Below are 24,980 nucleotides of genomic sequence, written 5' to 3'. Positions count from 1 at the left end.
ATTACATATGATGGTGCCCTGCTTTCCCAGGGATGGCTGAACACCTGCCTGGCCACAGGAAATGAATTGATTTCTTGTGCATGCAAGCCAAACTAAACAATTTTTTGGTTTTCCTAATAAACTGTCTTTATCTCAGCCTCTGATTTTTCCCACTTTTACTCTTTTAATTCTCCCTCAGTCCCACTGGGAGGCAGTGAGTATGCAGCTGGGGCTAAACCACAAGAGTTCATTTTGATGCCCAACACTGGGCTCAGAAAGTTCAGGATAACAGCTTTGATTGGAATGGGTTAGATGGAATTTATTGCTCTTTGGCTGCTTTGGGCAGACTCCTGTGCTTGCCCTGGGCTTGATGCCTTACAGTACATTAGTGCAATGCTCATCTGTGGCTGCTTTTTGCTTTCCCCACTGTTGTGCTGCTGATCCCCTCACTCTGCTGTGCCTGGGGACATTTTGAGGACAGCAATGGTGATGCACAGGGACTGGCACATGGCCAGAGCATCGCTGCTGTTTCTGTACTGCTGTACTGGACACACTGGAACTCCCTCCAGTGTGAACACAAGTCAAAGAGACTGGGACCTGTGGATGGGTCCATGTGGAAGCAGAGATCCACATGCAGCCCATGAAGGAGCCCACACTGGCACAGGTGAGCCTGATGGAGGGAAAGCCAGGGCAAGCCAATGATGCCATAGACTCCTGGCAGTGGAGACATGGAGAAAGCAGACCATGCTGGAACAGGTTTGTTGGCAGGACTTGTAACTCCATGGGCGACCCAAACTGGAGCTGGCTGCTCCTGAAGGACTGCACCCTGTGGAAGGTGCAGTTAGTGAGGAACTGCAGTCTATGGGAAGGACCCACAACCCCATGATGAAGCAGGGGAGATGCTCCAGGCATGGGACCAGAGATTCCCTTGCAGCCCATGGGGAAGACCATGGGAAGCAGTGAATTAATTCTTTGTTTTGCTTTGCTTGTGTGTGCATCTTTTTCTTTCCCTATTTAACTGTCTATATTCAAGCCAGGAATTTTCTCACTTTTACCCTTCTGATTCTCCCCCACTGATGAGGGAGTAAGGGAGTGGCTTTGTGGTGCCTAGTTTCCAGCTGGGCTTAAATCATGACTGACACATTGATGTATAAGGAAAAAACCTTACATTTTACCTTATTAATTTCTCAGCACTGTTGTGAGTAAATTGTGCTCAGACCAGGCCTTCTAAAACCCATGCAAATTAATTTCCATTCTTCCTGTTAACTTCAGCCATAAGACCAAAAGTAAGATGTTAAACAATGATAAGCACAAGGAAGTAGTGGATTGGGAAGCTCTCTACAACCTGGGATAATTTATGTTATTTAGGAACAGATATGCTTCTATTCTGATATGAATAGCAGAGAAAATTATTTCAGCAATCAGAAGATAGCTCACTAGCAACAAACCCAACATAACTTACTTCAGGTCACTTTGAACATCATCATTGATACTTTCAGCCCAGATTCTTCAATGCACTAACACCCACTTTAAAAAACTTCCATTGAATGAGGTTGTAAAGTACTTTTACTAGCTCTGTTGTTTTCCTCTACAAATAAATACAAAGTTTTTGCTCTGTTTAAAAAAGGCATAAAAAACATTTTCAAGTTGCAGTAGCACTACTAGATTATAATGCACCTGAGGTGAAGCAAAAATTCAAAAAAATCAAATTATTTTTTATAAACTTAGGTAGTAATAGACTTCTATTAAAACAAAAGGAATTCCATTTTGTAGTTTGACAGTCTCTTAAGGAATGTAGTTTTTTCTTTGGTGAAATATAGGGTACTTGCACAAACGTGGCATTTTATTTTCGCACCACTCACTAATAATATTAGCAATACATTTTAGCTTTTTTTGATATGTTGCAATAGGAAAGAGTTCTCTTTAATTTCTTGATAATAACATTTTATACCCATTCTATCCTACCAGGTGAAAGCTCTGGAGTCTGTGTGCATTCTGGAATCCCATTCCATTTCCAAGCAAATTCAACCTGACCTGTTTCAACCTGTCCTCCTCGAGTCTCAGCAGTTTCATTACAAATAATTTGAGATGGCAGTGATGGCTGTCCTTGTTCATGTTCAAAATTCATAATAAGGGCATCAACCAGAGAGTCCAATTCATCCAGGTTCATAAAAGGCACATTCATTTTCTGGATTGCGTTGTTCACAGAAGATGAGGCAAATAAACTGAAATAGTTGTTAAAATATCCAGCAATGACAGAAATATTTTCTGCAAAGCTCCTGAGAGGGCTGGTGTTTCTGTATAACCCTATGAGAAACAGAAACAAAAATAATCAAATGCAGCATTTTGCAGGTACCAAAGAGCCCTCTCCCTTGCTTTGAAAAGTCTCCTGTAGCCTGTAGGTTACAGGTGGTAACTCAGCTAATACCTTGTAACATGGAAGAGACAATTTGATAGACTTCAGTCAGGCACTGCACCAATTCCAAATACTTCACAGCAATCTTAGTGCTTTTCTTTATTTCTCGATACAGAGACTCTTCTTCTGGCAGCTGAGATTCTGTTTCTACCTGTATTAATAGAGAGCAATTTAAAGAGAATCAAATACATCACAGTGTATTAACTGCTAAACATGCCTATTATGGTTTCAGTCACACAGATCAAGCCAATGCTGAAACACAAAATCAAATCAATGTCATGTCATATAAGACAGCACTGAAAAGAATGCATAACTCCACGTGGTTGACAGGTTTAGCAAAAGAAGAAAAAATGCAAATGAGATGAAAATACAGGAACTGCTTGGCTCTTAGAAGATAAGTCACCTATTCTAGCTTTTAATTCAAAATACCAGTAACTAATGGTCATAAACTATGGCAGCAGTTATAAAACAATTACACTAGTAAGCCGATCTTTCAACTTAAAAAAAAATTACAACAGGTAGACTGTTCAAGATGAGCACAAAAAGTGCTCTTTATCTTAAATAAAATTAAAATAATAGAGCTTTGAGTGGAAATGCAGTAGCAAGGACAGTTAGCTTTCCAGTCACAGGAATGTTGCTGTGACAAGAAGTGTTATCATGCAACCATAAATATACAGGGTATGTGTGTATAAATATATATACACACACATTCCTCTTCTTAGATAAATGCATCCTTAAAATTTAAATACCAGACTCAAAGCACATATTTTGGGAAACATTTCTCTTACCTTTCTGCAGTCAGACATGTTATTTTCAAGCAATCTGGCTAATGCCACCACGTTATCCTTTATTTGAGTTTGAATCTACAAAGAAACTTTGAATTATATTGTACACTTTATTCAAGTCAAGGTACATTAAATAAAAAGAACAAACACTGACATACTAAAGAGAGAAATACCCAACTAAACATGCAATTTTTCAAAGAAAACATTAACTGGTAGAAGACATTAATTACATCTCCAAGGTTTTAAACCCCTTCCTAGGGGAGGATCAAATGAACATATTTAAATATTCACTAAAGGTTGTCCTGTAACTTTGAATAAGTTTGTAGATATATCATTCTAAATGGCAAGGGCAGCTCTGGCCTTTTCTTTCCATCCTTACAGTAGTTGCACCAGAGACAAGCATGTACAGCAGATACTTCAGAATTAGCTGCAAGTGAACAGCATTATTTGGAAAGCAGAGTGCTCCGTTCCATTTGCTGGAATCCCAAAGCATCTGGGAGTTAAGCAAAAGACATTGAAATAAAGTAATTTGGATGGTTTCACTACTATCTGTAGGATTAAGGATGAAAACAGCAAATACTAGAGTAGGAAGAAATTTTTGCTTTCCTTGAGAGGAACTATTTATCACTGAGAAGATTTCAATCTTTCCCAAGTATTTTTTTGGAATTCAGCCAGTCTCTTTGTCAAAAGGGCTTACCCACTAAAAAAGTGGTGTGCTTCCAAGGGGTACCTTAACTTCCCTACTGGAATTTTCAAACAGCTGCAGAAATATTTTTAACCATGGTGCTTATTCCTTATACTTTATTCTCTACTTTTGTAACTCCCTACAGTATCATCTTCACAATTTAAAATACAAGCACAAGAAAGAAAACATGATCAAGTTCCTCCAAGATATAGTAGCAGTTTTCAATCTTCATTTCATCTCACCTCATTTTGTGCACACTGTTTCACAAGTTCTTTCTGCACTATTCTTGCTTTCTCCTGTACAGCATCAATGAGACACTCCAGTCCTGAGCCTATTCCATCATAAATGGCAAGTACAAATTCCTTTTAAAACAAAGGTTCAAAATGGTTAAAGAAACTGATGTGGTCTTGAATTAAAACAGTTTTTCTACAGTAGACTAGAAATAATTTTATTTACAGCAAATTGCAGGTCTACTCAGACACATATCTTCCTTGGACCACAGGAGCTCAGGTCAGACTTTTGTATACTCAATGTACTTAGACACAGATTACTAAAATTAAGTAGTGAATTTCAGTCAAACAGATAGACTTGTATCATCTCAGTGCAGGTACAGTCCTAAAAGCACCGTACACTTCTTTCTCTTCATAGGTTCAACTTACACCAATTTAAAAGTTGTGGTTTTTAAAGAAAAAAAGTCAAGGGTATTAATACATCCATTTTAACCCTAAATTTTAAGTATTTGATAAACTCTAAATATACTTAATTCAGTTGATAAAGTTGGCATATGGAACAATTTGCTGAGTACAGTTACTGATAGTAAATGTGAACTCAACACTAGAATTACTATTCATAATTAGTATTTCTAAGAAACATTTCTTCACCTGTAAACTAGAGGCAGGAATGTTGCTCTCTTCAGGAAATGAAATATCAGTTGTTGTGATGACTGCCAAGTGTCCTATGTATTTCATTGTTTGTTTCACTGTTTGGTTTACTTTGTTCCATGCTTCCGTTACCATCGAGGATATATCTGAAGAACACCCCTGGGAAAGAAAGGCACATCTTTCACTGATGCCAGAAAGCAAATGCAAAGAATACACACTTTCTATACAGCAAGAGTTCCTAGCACACAATACTCATGCATTTTCAGTTTTACATCTTCCTAATTCCAATAGCTTATCTATCACAGCTAAAAAATCATGCCTTGCAACCACTGATCAACCATACTATTATACTACATAGATTTAAAAGAAAACAAACTATTCACAAGGCTGTAGTGTGCATAAAAATAATGTCCACTGGCCACTAGTTTATGAGTTTATAAACAGCAGCACTTCATGGCCTAAACTATCATTTGCTGTTATTGCATGTTTAATTTTATGAGTAGGAATCAATGCTTCTGTCAGGGCCTGGGCACAGGAAAGCCTGCATTATTCTCCACTAGCACATGGACCTACCAGCTTAGCCAGAAAAAAATGCAACTTTGTCTATTTATCTTCCTTAACTGCACTATTTTGTCATTACACAACTGGACATTTAAGTGCTTTTAGCAAGTCTATAACAAATTAATGCAGAGAAGTTTTCTATACACAGATGAATTCTTTAATATGCTTTACCTGTAACAGCAACTGTAAATAACCTCCCAAGTTCTTTATTTCCTGTTTCATTTCTTCATCAGCTTTTCTAGATCCAGGACACTTTTGGACATCATTAAACCACAGTTTACTTATAGCCACAATCTGGTCAAAAGCAGAGACAATTCTGATGCTGTAGGACTGAGCAGCACGATCAAGAGAGAAAACTACAAGAGAAAGAGATCTATCAGATCCATCTCCTTTGCAAATGAACACAGGAACATTAATTCTTGTGACTGACAAACATAAATGCTCATGCATCTGAAAGACAAGTCATTAGAAATGTGACTTACAGTTTTCCTGACATTCTTCATCTTGCTGTTCATAGGCTTTGGAAATGGCAGATGCTCCAGAAAAAACTATAAACAAATTAGTTAGGAGACTATCTGCTATGCTTTTTCCTCCTTCGTGATTCTGTTCCAGCAAATCTAAAGCTGAACTTATGGATTCCTTGCAAATTCCAGGAAGAAACAATTCAGAAATGCTTGAGCATATGCTGGACTTGTTCAGTGAACCTGTACAAGGTAAAAGCAAAACATGCATGCATGAAACTCTTCATAGGAGTGAGCAGTCCATGTGTCTTTGTAATGGCTTTTATATAGACATTCACCTACTCAAGGCAGTCATTCAGACAAAATGTGTAAAATGTTCTAAATAGTTTATAAGTTCTGTTAGTACAAAAAAAAAATCCATTGTGAAGTTCTTCAACATGAATACATTTTTTTCAACAATCAAAGCTATAGAGAAATAAAAAAATAAAATCCAACCAATCTAAAATAACTGAATGCATTCAAATATTTGGAAGACTAAAGCATCCTATACTTCAGGAAAAAAAAGGTTGTAAAACCTAGCCAAATCTTGGGGATACCTCAGTAACTGAATGAATAGCAACAAGTCAAGCAAATCAAGTCTCTATATTACTGTATCAGGATTCAGCCTCTTTCTCCAGTTAACCCACATAGTTAAGCATAGTAATGTTTTAGAATAATTTCTTAAATTAGGCTCATAAAGAGCTCGTCAGGAAGTTTTTGCCCTAAGAAAGGATAATTAAAAATACAGAAACCTCTATGTTAAGAGCTTGACATTATAAATTTGAAGGCATCTAAACAGGACATTTTAATATTATTTTTCCAACCCACAGTTTTCAAACAACCATCAGAAGCACCTACATTTTATGCATGTAGTAGGTTCAAATTCTCAGTATGAAATTAAAGGTGTTCTGCCATTTAGCAAGTACCTGATATATAGGAAGTCTGTTTATTCTGAATAGATTGCAATTTTATCTCAGATAAACATCCAGAAATTCTCTTGTTCTTCATGAAGCTTCTACTTCTAAGAAAGGATGACAAAAGAACATGAAAAACCTTGAAACGAAACCATTTCTCCTTGTCAAGCATTTCCATGATGAGCTACAGCTTGCACAAATATGAGTCAGTTATAAATATTGTTATAAGGCTAAAATTCAAATGCAAGGTCGCCGACCATATGCAATGTAGTCCTTAAAAACAATGCTTTGATAGTTTAGAAGTGGGAAGGAAACATTAAAAACTACACATTTCATGCTGCACTGATGCTTTGGAAAGCTCTACATACAACTTCTGCTCCTTTCTTTTGTCCATGGAGGAAATCCAAGAGAATGAATGAATACAAGAGAAGACTCACCAGATGACACGGTGTATGAGAGTGGAACACAAGTATATTTAGATAGCTACACAATTTTTTGCTTTGTTTTAAGTGTAGGAGAGTAGCTACAAATAACTTTTACCTTCTTCTGGAAAGCAAGGAAATGGAGGTGTCTGAAAGGTCAGGTTCCCATTCATCAGCAGGATCATAAAACACATCAACAACAGCTTTATCATTACTCTGAAAAAATAGACACAGGGGAGCAGGAGAGTTAAACAGAAAAAAGTGGAAAAGTATTCAACATATGGGTATATAGAACATAATAATGAAAACTCAAGTGATACCTTTAGAAATTCAACAACCAAAAGAATAAAAAAGCAGTCCTTGCTTTACTGCTTCTTACTCTCTACACAAAATGACCTGAATAAAGTAATTTATTTCTATTGTATTCTTTTTGCTTGATGGACAAATGCATCTGACATTTTTTAGTGAAAAGTAGTCACGTGTCTTGCTATTTAATAGATACAACTCAAAAAATCACCAACATTTTCCTCCTGTATGCATTATCAAAACCTTATCTTTGATAAAATATTACTGATTACTAGTGGTTCTTCTTTAATTGTTACTGACCTCATAGAATTCCTTCATTGCTGCTAGTTTACATTCAAATTTCTCTAGGCTCCAAAAAGTTGTTATTCCCAGTTTGATGTTACGAACCTGCACCTGAATAGAAGACACTGTTCCTGTTTTATCATCAATTCTGTCATGCCTAAGAATTGGAGAAAGTTAAAAAAGAACCAAAACCAAAAATACCCACATTAATATTGTAAAATTAAACAAGATACTTGTATAATCAAGGATTATACAGAGACTAAAAACATGACACACACAAAAATTTCTTCAGACACCATGCATCTCAGTTACTGCGCTTTAGGACCACTTCAGTCCATGAACCAAAGTAAGATGGACATGGGCATCAGAAGATTCACCTCCAAAGTACACTAAATTCAAAATTACCTGTCTATACCATATCTTTAAAGTTTTGATCTAAAATTCAAATTAGAAATTCCCATTTCAAAATACCAAGGCTCAGCTACACACTTAACTAACAATAGTTTGGCAAATAAATTTATCATGTTCAATTGCACAAGACTGTTAAAAGAAACATCAACGCTCACTGCATATCCTGAATCTACCCCAGATATATACACAATTATATAATTATTACATATACACATAATAATTAGGTAACTCAGATACTGACCTGCAGAAAACAGTGTTTTTCCCTAATGCATTGCTAATGGCATTAGCCTCTTTAATCATCACAGACAGCTTCAGAGACTTCCAGTTCAGTGGGGCTAATAAAGAATATAGAACATACTGATTTAGTGAACCAAACTATGTGATGCAACAACTTTAGGGTTAAAAAAAAATAAAGGGCAGAAAAGAAACCACAACCCAAAAGCAAAAAAGTAATTTAGCCACCAGTAGTTCCAAGAATTCCCAACACATTGGGAAAGCATTACCCTTCCAGGCAAGATAACCCATTTAAATGGTTGGGTAAAAGGTATTTCAGCAACAAAGGAATAAGACTAGATACTATATTATTATTATTAATCCACGATAAGAAACTGAAGAAAATGAATTCTGTTACTCATTTACCCAATGAGTTAATAATGCCTGACCAGTGGAGACAGGGAAGGACTTTTCAGTAACTCCAGGTATGGCCACCTAACCACCCAGAGCTTTTAACACTGTCCAATACATAGAGCTGATGAATAGAAAGGACTGTAATAACTAGAAGGCTCTTCTTGTTCAGGATCACTAGAGAAGTATTAGTGGAACAGAAGAAGTTCCTGTATCAATACCCATCACCCATGTCCACTGAGAAAAAGAGAAGCCAGCATTCCTTTGTAACATTACGCATATACATACTCATCACTGGTTTATTCCCACTCCCAGGATTCTTCTGAAGGGCGTGTATTTCCTCAGCAATCTTCTGCTTCTCAGCTTCCAGAGCTTCCACTATCTTTGCATGATGAATAGTATGGTCTTCTAGAGCCTGGGTGAAAATAGGCAGTGGGGAAAAAAAAAAAAATCTAAAACTCTTAATGCTGTTTGTTGAAGCTAAATTTTTTGTTCCTGCCATTTTAAAGACTCACAAAATTCATTTTATACTGGACATCTGCTATGCTAATATAAAATAATTAATTTTCAAACTGACATGTCTCTGGGTTTGCTTACATATTGCAATGCTCAAAAAAAATACTGGAATTAAAAAGGAACAGCTTTTTTAAAAAGCTGTATTTGTTGCAGCAGTCAGATATATATGAACACCAGCCAAAACTTAGTCATTACTTACGTTCATGTCTGGATTAATAACTTCTGCCAAAGGCAACAGTTGCTAAATTTTGGTGCAGGAACAAAACCATCCACATTATTTAAGAAATAAGGCCAGCATTAGTTAATCCCCAACATTAATACATTAACATACTCGGGTTGCAAACAAAACATCAGTTATTCTACATAAAATCACATAGAACTACTTTAAATCATCTCCTTTACAATAATTGATTTTCAAAAAACAAATTAAAAAAGCCCCCCAACCAAACCAGAGTTTATTACCTTAAAAGGTTTTTTTTTCCCTATTACCTGCTTGGTAGCTAAGGTCTCCATTTCTAAACGCTTCTTATTGAAGTGGAGTTCTAGCTCAAGGCTTTTCTTTGCCTTCTCCAGCTCCTGTATTTTGGTTGTGGCTTTTTGGTTATTCAGTTCTTGGATTTGCTTCTTACGAGATTCTTCTCTCTAATATCAAAATGGAAAAGTGAGAGGAGGAATACTCCTTCTACAGCATTTCTGACCCATCCTTAACGCAGATATTCCATACATGTAAAACTTGCAGCCTCTGACCTACACAGTCCAACATCAGCAATGGTTATATCCCAGTTCACAAGAATCACTTTAGGTCTTCTATAGCGTATGTAAGATATGAGATACATCATTATTTTTTTACCACAATGTACTATTCTATGTCAACTTATGCATGTTGCAACTGTACTGAAAAAAACAATTACAAAGCAGCATGCAAGCTTGGAAAGAAAAAATGAGAGAGTATTAATGAATTCAGTATAGTAAATTAAAAGCCTCATACAATTTGGTAGATCCTGTAGGTATTTTGCTTTGCTTACAAGTTACAATCCTTGGAATAACTCTGAAGAGGATAACTACTTTACTACTTCTTCTGTTCCTAAGGCTGACTTTTTTTTTAACAATGAGGCTTTGCATTCTGTAACATGCTGCTATAATATGCAAGAGAAAAAGAAAACCAATACCACACAAACCAAGTCTAACCAAGCACCAAAAAAAGAAATACCACATACTACAGTTTCTGGTTAACTTTATTGATGTATTTCATGTAATGATGTAATGACAACTTACCACCTCTTCTTCCAGGGATTTTATTTTGCTCTCATACACTTCTCTTTGTGAGGTCAGTTCTTGTTGAACCATCTCTTTTGCTATTTGGACACTTTGCATCATTTCTTCCTTGGCTTTGAGTCGTGCCTCTTCAATTTCTGACTCAAGCCTACAAGTGTCATAGATTTAGATTGCTGCTGTTTGTCTCTTATAAGATGCATACAGATTATAATCTTTTTTCTGTCATGAGAGTTTAATTTTTTTTAATTAAAAAAACTTACATACTTTACATGGTTTTGATTTCACAGACAAAATGTCGACACTTCCAATGTAAATATGAAACACATTCCAGAATTTCAAATCCACTCAATTTCCATTTTTATTTCATCATTTTCACAAATTTAAAGACTGTGATTGAAACTCACTAAATCACATTAAGATGCAAATTTAAATTTTAAATCAATGAGTCTTGTGGTTTAATAACACCCCATAATGAAGTAAGTACAAATAACATTTTACTGTGTCTCAAATTCTCCATCACAGAAGACCTAAGGTTATTACTTTGGGTTCTTCTCATTTTCCTAATGATTTACTTTTCAGATTTTAAATCTCTTTAAAACATTGAAAGTAATTTTCAGACTCATCATACACTTGGAGAGAAACACAATTAAAGAGATAAACTACTCTGAGGACCCCTGGAGCTCAGTGTTTCTCTAATAGTGGTCTACATTGTTGGTATCTGGATCAGCTTGTGGTGATTGAACCTTAGAGGTGTACATCATTTCAGCCAAGTCTGTGACTTCCATTATTAATGGAGTTGCTATTTTCCAACTTTCCCCATTGTGAAATGAATAATCTTCAGTTACTTCTAAAACTAATCGCATGGTTGAATTAACTACTGAGCTTATTTTCAGAACAAGAAGAATCAATACTTACTGTGCTCGCTGTGCAATAAGTAGCTCATTCTTTGCAAATTCAAAATCTTTTGGACTATCATGCAAAGTCCCACAAGAAGGTGTTTTTACTTTCTGAACCTCTGCTGGATGATTAAACCTGAAATAATGGTCTCCCCCAAGAATCACTCGATCACCCTATTGGGGGAAAAAAAATTTGCTGAAATTTTCAGATTTATAAGCAAATTTTCAGTTCTTAAAACATGCAGATGAAGCTGGAAATCAAAGAGGAAGAGACAAATATTTATGGTTACAGAGCATTCTCACAAAACCTGCAGTCTGAAGCTGAGATATTAACAAAGCAAAGAAACCCACACATGCACAAATTACTATTACCAGATCAATTACTTACATGATGCAAAATTGTTGGGTCCAAAATGCATTTCCCATTTACATATGTCTTGGCTTCTCTAAGTGGAATAATACTTACTTTGCCAACAGTATTTTTAATAACACTGAAAACAAGAAACATTTGTAGTATTAGTAGCTCATGATAATTGCAAGTGATGTTTCTTAATAGACTAAAATGCAAGCTTCTGATGCTATTGTTTTTCTAGGTGTGTGCTGTCTTCATACTATTTAGGTACAACACACGTAACTAATGAATGACAATCTATATTTTGGTAGAGAATCTATATTTGTATCTAGGAATCCACTGCTAGAATATTACTGCAATACCCTGCTATCTGAGAATTTCTTTAATAATGGTACTTTCATGTTTTTAGTAATTTATTAGTTACATTTCTTACAGCATTTTTTGGGGATCAGTTGCAGGGAATGCACTTTGAGCAATATTTCTGCAGTACAGACAAGCTGCTATTTTTATTAAATTAAGACCTGCCAAGGCATTTCACTTTTCCACTGAACTTAATGTAACATTTATCTATCACACAGCATCATTTGATCATGTCTTATTCATGTAGAAATGCTGCAGAAGAAACCTGTGCTACATGAATGTAATGAACAAAGATACTGAACTACCTCAGTTAACAGATTTCTAGAGGGAACAGAAGGCAGCTGCCTTAATCATTGAGCAGTACAAAAAATATCGCTATATAGTATTGACTTGGCTAGAAGACTATATTTTGTTACTGACAGAAGGAAGAGTGACTCCAAAAGAAAGGGAAGGGTAAGAAGAAACTTAAAATATAAAAAGAACACTACAAACCAATGGTCATCAGCAATCAGCACGCCAGAAAGCTGGATGTCATGTTTCGAATTTGGTGTACACCTTCCAACTGTAGTTTCTCCTTCTTTGATCATATATAACAGCACCTCAGAAAGCTGAGGATCTTCATTGAGATTGACAAGGTTTGGTAAATTATTGTCCATTTTGAATGCAATTCCAGCTTTCTAGATTAAAAAAAAGAGCTCTGCATTAAAAAACTATTTACTCAATGCGTTCAAATGTCTGCATTAAATTTTTATAAGAAGTCACAGCAATCTATTGCAAGGGGGTTATTAAGGAAACCAAATCTACCAGCTACTCTCATTCTTCTGCAAGGTTTGCTGAGGTTATATTTTCTGTACTATGTCCTATAGAAAAAAAAATGTACCTGCAATTCTTTTATATCTTCCAATTTCCTTTTTTCTGCTTGTTCAAGTTTTTCTTTCCAGGCCCTTAATATATGGAGAAAATAACTTATTAGAAGAAAATTACAGCATATAAATTTTACCATTTCCATTTTAAATTAAGACATTAATGAGTGCCTGACCTTTGCATTTCTGCCATATTTCTCTCCTGCTGGTGCAATTCTACCCTCAGAGATGTTATTTCCTGCAAATAACGCCTGTATTTTTCACGATCAGTGTTCAGAGCACTTTTCTGAGCTGCCCTCAGTTTTTCAATTTCAGCTTTTAATTCTACATGAGACAAACAAGACATACAGTACATATAAAAAAGGAAGGCAAAATACACTTCGGTACAATAGCACAAAATGATTCCTGTTATTTATTTAAAATCCAAACACCTTTCTCTATTTCCAGTTCGAGTATAGCCTAAGATATCACTTGCATTTAGAAAATAAAAAAGCTTACAAAGAACAATAATATTAAAAAGGAAGACATCCCAAGCTGTATTAGTCTAGTTGACAAGAGGTCACTCAACACAACAGAATATTAGTAGTAACAACTCTTATAAGAAATAAGCTAAAGACACCTGCAAATGACAACCTTGAAAGACTGCAGATGTCAAGCTCACCTCTGATTAGTTTGACATTCATGTCTTCATTTACTTTAGCAATGTTGATAATTGAACAAGCCTGTTTTGCATAGCGAAGGGTGCTGAGCGTCTCCTCCGTGCTGCTTGCAGCTGGGCTGACTGTGGCAATCATGGTTGTTTGGGAATTGCCACCAAGACTTTCCTTTAAGAGCCTTCATTGGACAGAAGAATACCAGTCAATCCCTGGCCCTCACACTGACAGAAAAATTCAAAACTTCCCAATTGGAGCAGATTAAATACAAAACACCCAGGGATTTGCTACTTATTTTAGAGGACTATTAGCTGTTTAAAACACAAACCAAGCTCCTGTTTGGTCTTTATCTGATACAACAGGCTAATTTCTTCCCTCTGCGGGTCATTTGAGAGAGGAAGAAAAAGGATGGGAAAAGATGCCTTATGAATAGATGAGAAAAGCTCAGAAATCCCCGATCGCTATACAATGTACGTACCAAGTGAGGACAGATTCCCGGTAAGGAATGAAAGTTTTCTTTCCATTTTGAGATTGTTTAGACAGTGCAGAAATAACCCTTCCAAGGGTCAGCAGTGATTTATTGATACTCACACCTTCCTGCACAAAGCAAAAATAAAATTATTTATAATATAGTTGCAGTTTCTTGTGATGTTATCAACTGCACTGTTGATCAATGATGTTTCTTCAATGTATGCTACAGCTGTACCACATTAAATGTCCCCAGTTATTAAAAAAATAATGGAAGAGCATCTTCATTTGAAAAGAACAAAGACCCTGCCTTTAAAATAAGTAGTGTTAAGAACCATCAAACCTATGAAGGCAGCTTGAAATAAAGTCTCTTATTAGAAAAATCTGTTTAATTAGGTGCTGCAAAAAGGGGCAAGCCTCAACTCCATTTGATATTAGATTCATGATTTCCAAAGTCACACAAACAGTCTCCCCTCACTCCTTCTGCAGGATCATTACACCTACATAGCATGAGTAGAGGTGTTCTAAGCAAGATCTGCCACATTGCATAGTCAAAGCAGCTTCTTCAGGCCCTCCACTCTCTCTCACTGGCAAAATGTGATGCAATACTGATAAGCATAAGGGCCATATACATCCTTTTATAGCTACAGTTCTGCCCAAAAATCCTGTTAGGTGAGCATGCTTTGGAGTTTAAAGGTATTCTTAGGAGTCAAGCCCTTTCCACAGATTTCCACTCTTTATTTACCTTCAGCCTTTCTCCAGTGGTCTGAGCCTTTGTACAGCACTCACTGCCAGCTAGATCAATTAGATTTATGTAACTGGTGAGCCTACGATCACACTGTTCTTCATTCACAAATTCTACCTGGAAAGAAAAGGAGATACTGGCATTCAAATCAAAATAAAAAGCCTTAGGATGAGCAGAAATTAGACAAGCTGTTCACATTAAATAAATAAAAATTTTGTGCTGCCATTTAATTTTTGACAGGATACTCTTGTGTATATCCCTTGAAGGAGACTAAGCTCAGACTTATAGCATCAGTTAGTGGTGGCTGAATAACTGCACATGCATAAACTGCAAACCCAACAGATTACCAGACTAGGGGTTTTGGTCTGAAGTTTAATGACTGCAGTCAATCCAATTGCAGTTATCCAATAAACATGCAAATTAGTAAGCTGTTACTGACTTAGACCAATGAAGATCAGTTAAGGAGTCAGTGGGACCAGCTATGATAAAGAAAAATTAATAATCTGGTGGTGAGAATGGCAAGGGGAAGAAGAAAGGACAAAATCCAGGAAACTGGGAGAAAAAAAATTAAGCCAATCAAGAACAAAAAGCCCTGAACCAACAAGTCATTTGTCAATGGAGAAAATGGACAGCCTGTAAACTCCTGAAGAGCTCTACCCCTTCCATTTCTGTCTTCAGGCTCACGTCACTAAGCCAGGTTTTGTCTTTTAAGCATCTGTAAATCAGATGAGGAGTTGTAGTCCCTATAACCTGGAGACACTTGGGGAAGAGGCATACTGAAGCAAGAAAACATTTATTCAGTGGAGTGTGTTGAAACTGAGCAGAAATTGCGTCTCCTACCACTGCCCCAATTTGTTGCCTGCAGGAACTCAGCTCAGCCACACACCTCACATGGCCTAACCTTCCTAGAAGCTAAGATGTGTTGGCAGCAGTGTGAAAGTCAATCTAGCCTCAATTAGGATTCCTGTTACATCTCAAAATTCACACTGAGAAGCTTGGAACTGCTCCTAGATCTGTCAGCCTAGACATATTTATACTGCTGCTATAAATATACTTAGCACAAAGACATCAGAATCTACTCAAAGCATGTAAAATAAAACAAGTTTTGCCGTGTAGAAAGCCATGTTAAAATGTCCTGTGCTTTACTCAAAGGTCTTCAAGTATATTCTCACAACTTTTTAGGCAGCACACAGAAGAATTTTTTACTACCAGATTTGAACAGATACAAAAAAGCTCCAGTAATACCTTGGTTTGTGTCATGACAAGGGTGAAGACAGAATGAGATCTAGAGCTCTTGTCATTCATTACTGTAGCAGCTGTTGCTCTCTGCTTATTTCCTAGCTCAAGCCAACTCTGTAAAACACAACAGTCAGGACATGAAACCAAACCCTACTTTGGATGGTTAACTGAAGATTTAAATGTTTGCAAATACAATTAAGACAAATTATGACTATAAGAGAGGACTTAAAAGTTAAACTTTAGAAATGACAATGTGAACAGTGACACTTGACTGTACAAATCTACTCAGCTCCATTATACAGAACTAGTCTACATCACCCTTTTACAAAATCAGCTGAAATATCATAGACTACTGGACAGTCTGTTCAACATTTTCTTCCCATCCATGAAATTAATTTTTCAGCAGTAAGCAGAAAAGGAGAAAGCAGAAATATTTCTATTCCCTTTTAGTAACCAAAAAACTCTTACCTGAATATCAGAGTAAGAACGGACAACATTCCTAGAGGGGGGGAAATCAGAAAGTTTGGGTTCAGACAGTTTTCTATTGATTTCCCTGAGTTCTGAAATATTTTCCCAGTTACAGACAGAATACAAATACATAATGAAAGCTGCAGTTGTCTTGAGACTTCCACACTTTTAGATTTCACTAAGGCAATTAAGAAAATATATCAAGCTAGTCATGGGTATGCATTTTTCTAAAACTACATAACACTGGGATCTTGCTTAATTTACTGGTGAGTACGCAAGCTTTCATAGAGCCTCAAGATTTCCTTTTTCAGGATTACACCATACATCTGTAAAAATAAGTAGAGATAACAAACAGTTAACAAAAAAGTTAAGACTTACACTGTCAGACCTTCCACATATGGTCCCAACACTGGATGTTCTCTTACACGAAGCTGATGAGAATAATTTCAAAATAAAAATTATTAGGAGTGCATTAGTTAGACTTAGTACTCAGGAATATGTTTTAAAAAAGATTCTATAACATAAATCTATTATGTTTCTAAGTAGCTTACCCCAAAATCACTGACAAAACTCTCAGAGTGAAAGCTCTCCTGCTTTAGACAAGACAGAGTCTTAATTTCTTTATAAGAAATCCACCTAAGCTTAGGTTAAAGGACTTAACTTCAACAGCAAGCTGGATGTTGCATAGCAACTTTTGCATAAAGTAATATTTAATTTACACACAAGTGGCCAGGATAGTGCTCAATGTCAAAGCACAGAAAGTACTTTTTTTGAAAAATCAGACATAATAAATTCCTTCCTTACATACACTACTTAAGACAAACTTCTTTAATTTACAGTTTTACATATTCTAATACACAACCAATAAACACTAGCTAAACTGGTTTAACTAGTGATACTTGACTAGTTAATCAGTCCAATCTTGTTTCTTTCCCCCTCCTCCAGCTCCTTAAGGGACAATCAGGTAACAACAAAAAAAGAAAACTCCACCTAAATTACAAGATTATAACTCAAGTTATATTGTACAGAAGATTCTTATTATAAGCTGGAGATTTAGATATATCCTCAGAGACTTTTTATAAAGGCTCATAAGATCACCTTCATTTTGCAAATAAGGGCAGATTTTAATTTTTGTTTCTATTTCAGCATTGCTCAGCATTTGTCCAGTGACAGGCATTTTTCTTTAAGTCATGTGGTGATATTTTTGTTTTTTACTTGAATCCCATTGTTCACAACTAATGTACTTAGATTAAAAACAATGATCACTTGTCATTAGTATATATTTTTTTTTTAGAATAAATGCCACTCCTTAAAGGTTATGCAGATACTTGATTCTGTGAGCAACTTACTTGTTGTTTCTTCTGTCCATTTTCAGCTTTAAAGACAAGCAAATCATGAATTTTCTCATTATATACTTCAAAGAAGCTCATTTCAAGATGATACAAAACCTAATAAAATTAATAATAGTTATTAATATAGTCCATAAAACATTCTTGCCATCCTTTGTTTCGAAAATTAACTTAGACTACCAGATCCTGATTTGCAATGTTCCAAACATTTCTCCTGAAGGGATTTTCTAAGAAATTATATCATGAAATAGTTTGGGTTGAAAGGGACCTTTAAAAGTAATCTACTGTAACACCTCTGCCAAGATGAAAAATATAGTTCATTGGAATTCCATCCATAGACATTCCCAGACGGAAGCTAAAAAGCACTAAAAAAAAAGTATATATATCTACTTAAGAAGTTTCAGTGTTGGTTTTTTGATACATGAAAATATTGTTTTGTTTGCACCTGCGCTCATCTCTTTCCCTTAGGGATTGTGCTTCCACAGCACAGATATTTGTCACAGGGAAGGCATAGATTGATGTTGTCAAAATCCTGACATGGAGCAGAATGACCTAATGCAAAGGTAAACCTTGATTCTACCTATAGCAATTAAGAAAGGCAAAAACTCCACAACAATACTGTCATGAAACACATATCTTCCCTCTGAAGGTGTCTGGGTCTTTTTTCTATTTTCAAGAAGAATGAATTTTTTTTTTAAGAGAAAAGGAAGATTGCAGCAAAGCGCCTAAGGCACTGGAATCAGAAAGACAAGACTCAAGACAATTCACTGCAACAGAATCACTTACAATGCATAAAGCAAAGGAATAACAAAAAGCTCTGCATTTTTTAGAAGTTGTACTCTATAGCCAAACTCAGTGATAAATAACTTTCTCTAAATTCTTCAGTGTCTACCAAATCTGCTGGAGGATTAGAATATTAGACAGTCATGGGTATTAGGATTCAAAGTCTTGAATTCAAATAAAAAGCAGTAAAGAGATTTGGAATAGTTAAAAATGGAAATGTTTGCCTGCACAAGATTAACTGAATGTTAAGGTCTAGAGAACCACAAGTCAGTCATTACAGACACAAAAAATCACAAAGGAAAAAATAGAAAGAAAGTGAGGGTAGTTATTTTTTATTTCAGCTAGAATACTGAGCTGGAATACTAGAAGTGGCATACTATTACAGTGTATTTTGCTTTGATACATGATGTTTAACAATAAATTCATATTTTTGAGCTCTATTTTACTGGCTTCACTGAAAGTATGGAGCCCGCTGGGGATTTGTTTTGCCTTTTCTTACATATATCTTAAAATGTAAGACATGTAATATAGAGGAAAGAATCCTAGTCTAGTGATGCAACAAAAATATCATGCTCATATTTCTTCCTCACATTACTGCCATTAAGGAAGCAAAACAATGTTGATTTTGACTGTTTAGGGAACCCCATGAATCAGAGCCATCAATACAAATAAACTTTGAATCAGCAAAAGAATATGAACACTAATAAAGGGATCAGCACTGAAGTATCACTTTCCACACAGTCCAATATAATGTCAATGGCTTAAGCATATCACCTGCTCCTTGTCCATCTGTGCTATTTGATTGAAAAGATCTTCACAAAGTCTCGGAATTATTCCTCGGTCTTCATCAAATCCCATCATTCTGCAGTCACAAAAATCCGGGTGCTTTAGTTTTGTAACTCTCCATAGACAGTTTTAATGTCAACTGTACAGCTCTACAGTTGTCATGCCATGCACTTCTAAGTTATACAACAATAAGCAACAGAAATGAACCTGATCTAAATTGGTGCTTGTCTAAGTGTGGAGTTGGACAAGGTGATATCCAGAGGTATTTTCTATTTGAGCCATTGAGAAACAGGTTGAAAATCCAAGTAAAACAAAGATTCTACAGCAGCTGAAGAGTCTAAACCTAAAGATGTTCAGTATCTTACAATGCCTGTATTTTATATTCTCTGCACCCTTCCAGTGCAACCTAAGCCTGTCTCCAGCTCTGGTGCAGTTTTTTCCTGTTGAGTTCTGCCACAGCAGCACATCAGTGCCCTGGACTAATTCCCCTGCAGTCTAGAGACACACAGCACACCACGGCACAAATCTGTTGTGTACACTTGACCAGAGGACCCTGATACTAATTTCAGCCTTGTGCAAAACACAAAGGGATGAAGGTAAGTTGTTGTTTAAGTGAAAGAAAAAAAAAATCCAAACACAAACCCAACAAACCTACAAATAGGATAACAGTTGCAATCCTGAGTTTGTCTCTTAGGCCAAGGTAAAAACAACACTTGTAAGTAAAAACTTGCTATAAATACTGATTTAATTATTTTTAAAATACACAATAACATTTGAACACAATCCATTCACTCTGAAATCTATTCCATTCTTTTCCAATCTATTCCATTCCATTCTTATGTGACTTAACACTGAATAACAATTGGCAGAATTTTGACAACATTATTAGCAACTTACGTGTATGATTTTCCAGAGCCAGTCTGACCATAAGCAAAAAGACAAGCATTGTATCCCTCAAAAGCTCTTTCAAGGAGTGGCAGTGCCAAAGTTTTATAAATCATTGCTTGGCTTGCAAAATTAGGATGATCCTTGTCAAAAGACCAGAAGGAGAAATCATAACTGAAGCTGTAAACTTGGTTTGTGGATGGATTTTGTACAATTGTCTCTGAACCACTCATGGAGATCACAGGGAATGAGTTTTCAGTTTTCTCTCTGAATGGAAAAGGTGGGAAAATAAAAAAATATAAGCTGCATGCTTTAAGTTAGTAATTTCACTGCCTAACGAAAAATAAAAAAATCAGTGGTCATTGCTAAAAAATACCTATTTGAGGAACATACAAAGTATTAAGGCTCAAAGCACTTTTGTTAATGAATATGTAAAAAACAGACCCAGACATCAATAAAGTCAATTCAGTTTCTTAATAAAAATCTATCTCGGTGTTGCATGAAGTATCAGCTAATTTCCAAGTATTTCTTATATCCTTATTGGTTGGATCAAAGATGAAATAACTCAACAAGAACAAAATAGAAGTCAACACACACTGTTAGCACCAGAAATAAATCCAGGATACAAACCTGTTACTGAAGGGCCGCACCCGCACAGCTACAATCACTTTGCTGTTTTTCACTTTGAAGACATCTTCCCCAGTACTGCTGCTCTCAGCTAAAGTTTTTGGGTTCACATTTGTTTCTGAACTTGTACTCACAGGAAGAGAGCTGGAGACACTAGGGAGTTTCTTGGCTAAAATTTGCAGATGAGGTGTTTGTTCATTTGAGGCTGGCTTGAGGGATGGTTGGTCTTGAGAAGTGCTGTTCTTTGGTGTAAGTGCAAATCTTTCTGTTAAAACTTTTGCTGGTGTCCTCGGTCTTTCCCAGCTGCTGTGTTTTATCATCAAGGGCTGTACCCTTTGCTTTCCAGCTAGCTTATTCATATTGTCTTTTTCATTCGGTTGCTCTCCTGACAGCCTATTAGCACATTTTGAGGTAACAAGACGTTCTGATTTAGGAACTTCATTTTGAAACTTTGTGTTAGCAGTGCTTGTCTTACCTTTTAAACACCTGTTGCTAGCATCTTCACAGACAGCACCAACTAAACCAAAGGAATCCTTGCTGTTCAGGTTGTGCTGCAACTTGGTACTTGACTGACTCTCAGTTAACTTCAAGTTTGGTTTAACACCATCTGTACCCTTAATAGTCTGTGTAAGTGCAATCTTGTCATTTCCTTGTGCATCAAAGTCATCATTTCCTTTTCTAGGCACAATATTCTGATTAATTTTACCCTTCTCTGTAGAGCCAGACCTCACACGCCTCTGCAGAGTAAGTCTTTTCTCTGTTTGTAGCTCTTCTGTACTCTGTGCTGTGTCACTACCAGACACTGATTTTTTGCTTGCTCCAGTTCTCCTCTGGAGTGTCAATCTGCCTTCCAGTTTAAAAGTTGACACATCACTGACTTTTGCACAAGCTGAAATCACATAGGTCCTATTTACTTCCTCAGTCTTATTCTGAGGACATGAAGGCAGACCATCCTTTTCTCCCAACACCTGTGACCTCAGCTGCTGCCCAGGTGCTTTACTGCTGGCCAGGGTATCGTGTGAGGAAGGCTTCTGCAAAGTGGCTGTGCATCGTGTCCCAGCAGGGCTCCTGGCAGGAACTGTGTAAATAGGCATCTTGTCTTCCAGCTAATTAAAATCCAAATGTTAACAAGTACAGCATTTTCCTAAAGGATTATTTCTAGTGGCTGCTTCATGAGGAATCTGGGGAGACAAAGCAAATAATTTAGGATACTGATATGCAATGTGAGTTATGTTTTGCTCCATGGGGAAATCCTTACATATACTGCAGTACATGTTCCCAAACATTAAGTACTGTCCTATTTCACCTCTGGTATTAAAAAAAATAATTCCTTTTTATCTGAATGTCTGCTTTCAACAAAAGGCTATTTTATTTGATTCATTGAGTGCTATGATTTGTTTCAGAAAGTAAACCAAGCATCACAAAGAAGCAATAGCTAGTAAAAAGAACAATCTAATTATTTTGCAACAAAGATGACTATGGATATTTCTTCCAAATGGTCTACCATGATTTCCAAGCTGAGGACATTCCAGATCATGTCTCCATTCACTCACATCTATTTACACTCTTTGTGTTTCACAGCTATCAGACTCCAGCAGAACAGCCAAGTTAACCTTGAGTAGGAAGTCTGTGAACATGGAAGGAAGATCTTTTCCCAGGATTTTGATAGTCAATATATCACCCAGTCTCAGAACAGGACAGCTAATAAAGATGACTATTAGTAGTAACTTTGGATGTTATTTTAGTTCACTCTGGTACATAGACACATAGCAAAACAAAAGATACCTGGCCTAGGGGACAAAAGAAAACTGTAAATATACTCCCTGTCTTTTCTACATGTAAATATTTTGAAAGCTATCTATATATTACCTGTATAAGAAAGTATGTTTTCCCTGTTGCATCTGCATCAGTTATTGGGTTGTAATGGGTCTGATATCAATACCCACTGCAGACTTGACAGCTGCAATTAAGTAATGGTTACAAGTTAACAAGAAGTCACTTGCTTTTGATCCTTTCAAACCTGCAATATCATTAACAACAGCAGTACACGGTCGGGGGAAAAAAGGAAAGCAAGATGAGAGCAAGGGATGTAGAAGAAATCATTTAGCCACTGCTCCAACAGAAGTTTCCTTTAATGCTACACTTCTAAGTAGTAGCTTTCTGAGTACTCTCAGACTGTATGCAATTACATCCATTTACACATAACATGACCATACAGTTTTCATAGCTCACAACTTGTGAGGAAAATATTAAAATTTCAGAGCAGTGTATTTATTGCTCAATCCAGTTTGAGACAGGAAATTATGTTACATGACTAATAAAATACAAACTTTGTCAGTCAGTAAATAGAGAAACACGGATGTAAGCTATGAATGGTGTGTTTTCTGGAAAGTCCATCCTTTCCATACAGCTTTAACATAACCCTTTTAAGTTCTCTCCTCTTCTTACCACAGCTGTGCCTTATGAATAATCACAAAGTCTTTCTGGAGGAAAGAGAAACTCCCCGACAAAGGCTCTATCGTTCTAAAATAAGGAATGAGGTTCAGCTCGAGAGAACTGGACTCAGAACGAGAAATACGCTCATTCCTCGTTTTTAAAGAATCACAACCACTAACTAGACAAGAAACGCAAGCGCTCAAAGCTGGAACAACCGGCACCTCTGTTCTCCCTCAGCAGAGCTGCCCTCCCACCCTGGCCGAGCCCCGGCAGACCCCGCACGGCCACGGGCCCGCCCTCAGGGAGAGGGAGAGGGCGAGGAGGCGGCGGCGGCAGCACCGCCACGACCCACAGCGCCGCGGCTGCCCCGAGCACGGCCCGCAGAGGGGCAGTCGCGGTGGGTCGGTGGGTCGGTCCGGGCCGGCCCTCACCTGAGCGCGCCCCTCCTCAACCGCCGCGCTGCGCCGCGCTCCGCTCGGGCCCCGTTTGAACGCGCCGGGCGCGCCCGATTGGCCCCGCGAGGCCCCGCCCAGGCCCGGCCCGCAGCGGCCCGCCTCACACCGGGTACCGCGCTCACACCGCACTGCCCTCTACAGCCACAGGGCAGGAAACAACGGGTGCGAAAGGAATTAAAAGAACACACGATGGCTGTGACACTCAGGTAACGCTGGCACTCCAAGCAGCACCAGGGAAGAAATAAAAACAGGGTGTTGGAATCAATAGATATGTACACCCATGAAAGACCCACTGATAATAAAATATATTATATGAAGCCATTTAAACCTAGTAACGATGAGAAAGCTTGCTACAAGATATCTGAACCGGGTTGCTGATACAATTTTACCTTTACACAACCTGTACTTGCACTTAGTTCCTGGGGCAAACGTGATGTAGAACTGTTGTTTGACTTCATGATTGTTGAACACAATTTGTGAGCTTTTGGTACAGCAGGGATGCCTGTGCATCTAATGCCTAAACTGGTGTGCACAGGAGAGTTACACAACAATATTTTATAGACAGAAGTGGATTATTTCAAATGAGACAGAAAACTCAACAAATTTCATCTCTAAAGAAGACATCATTTTGATTAAATAAAATAATAGTGATAGGTTTTATCTTATTTCTCTTCCATGAAGTTACACTAATAACAAACTATTTCTGGTATTGCAAAGTCCTTCAGCAGAACTTCCAGCTGGTACGCAGGGACTAATAGAGAAACTAAATTTTCAGTACTGTTCACAAACAAGACTTGCATGCATGTTCTTGGAAAACCCCAAGAGAGCATACTGACCACTTGGAGAAACAGTCAGAAGTGGAAGATTTTACTGAAGCTAACAGGAACAGATCTGCAGAGGCTAATCTGCTACTAATGTACTTTTTCTTGCCAACAAGACCAAGGACTACTGGCTTTGAAAAAGGGTTACAGAGTATTTTTACTAGGTACTACAGTAATTCAAGCACACAAGAGCCTGTATTTCAAAATAAAGATGAGGTAAAAAGGAGACTTCTTAAA

The 24,980-nt window shown here is 37.0% G+C and overlaps 1 protein-coding gene across 2 annotated transcripts; it reads right to left on the bottom strand.

Annotated features, from left to right (window-relative positions):
• Nucleotides 1-1,527: 1,527 nt before the first annotated feature.
• On the bottom strand, nucleotides 1,528-23,962 carry KIF14 (kinesin family member 14). Of its 2 annotated transcripts, none has more exons than XM_072932609.1 (30): nucleotides 23,899-23,962; nucleotides 21,035-22,212; nucleotides 20,417-20,671; nucleotides 19,508-19,595; nucleotides 17,951-18,049; nucleotides 16,980-17,032; nucleotides 16,602-16,632; nucleotides 16,140-16,247; nucleotides 14,895-15,011; nucleotides 14,160-14,278; nucleotides 13,690-13,862; nucleotides 13,205-13,352; nucleotides 13,046-13,109; nucleotides 12,658-12,842; nucleotides 11,842-11,944; nucleotides 11,473-11,627; nucleotides 10,558-10,705; nucleotides 9,772-9,924; nucleotides 9,055-9,181; nucleotides 8,384-8,477; nucleotides 7,750-7,888; nucleotides 7,262-7,359; nucleotides 6,734-6,828; nucleotides 5,790-6,011; nucleotides 5,479-5,663; nucleotides 4,747-4,905; nucleotides 4,108-4,227; nucleotides 3,184-3,258; nucleotides 2,408-2,546; nucleotides 1,528-2,286 (listed from the first exon to the last, which is right to left on the bottom strand). In XM_072932609.1, exons 2-30 carry the CDS (start codon nucleotides 22,123-22,125, stop codon nucleotides 1,925-1,927), a joined length of 4,905 nt encoding a protein of 1,634 aa, XP_072788710.1. In that variant the 5' UTR covers nucleotides 22,126-22,212; nucleotides 23,899-23,962; the 3' UTR covers nucleotides 1,528-1,924. The 2 variants fall into 2 exon arrangements, with proteins under 2 accessions (XP_072788710.1, XP_072788711.1); XM_072932610.1 differs by lacking the exon at nucleotides 23,899-23,962 and adding an exon at nucleotides 22,901-23,035.
• Between the last annotated feature and the right edge of the window lie 1,018 nt (nucleotides 23,963-24,980).

Source organism: Taeniopygia guttata, chromosome 8 (genome assembly GCF_048771995.1).
Source record: "Taeniopygia guttata chromosome 8, bTaeGut7.mat, whole genome shotgun sequence".
Lineage (NCBI taxonomy): Eukaryota > Metazoa > Chordata > Aves > Passeriformes > Estrildidae > Taeniopygia > Taeniopygia guttata.
The sequence above is the reverse complement of the archived record's forward strand: the minus strand, read 5'-3'. Positions and strand labels throughout refer to the sequence as shown.

What these genes read in the sequence shown, in the direction of transcription:
- KIF14 (XM_072932609.1), bottom strand. Translation starts at nt 22,125, where the DNA reads ATGCCTATTTACACAGTTCCTGCCAGGAGCCCTGCTGGGACACGATGC. An exon ending in ACCCAACAATTTTGCATCAT is followed by an intron (nt 11,628 to 11,841) that starts GTAAGTAATTGA and finishes TTCCCCCAATAG; the next exon opens with GGTGATCGAGTGATTCTTGG. An exon ending in TGGGAATAAACCAGTGATGA is followed by an intron (nt 8,478 to 9,054) that starts GTATGTATATGC and finishes ATTCTTTATTAG; the next exon opens with CCCCACTGAACTGGAAGTCT.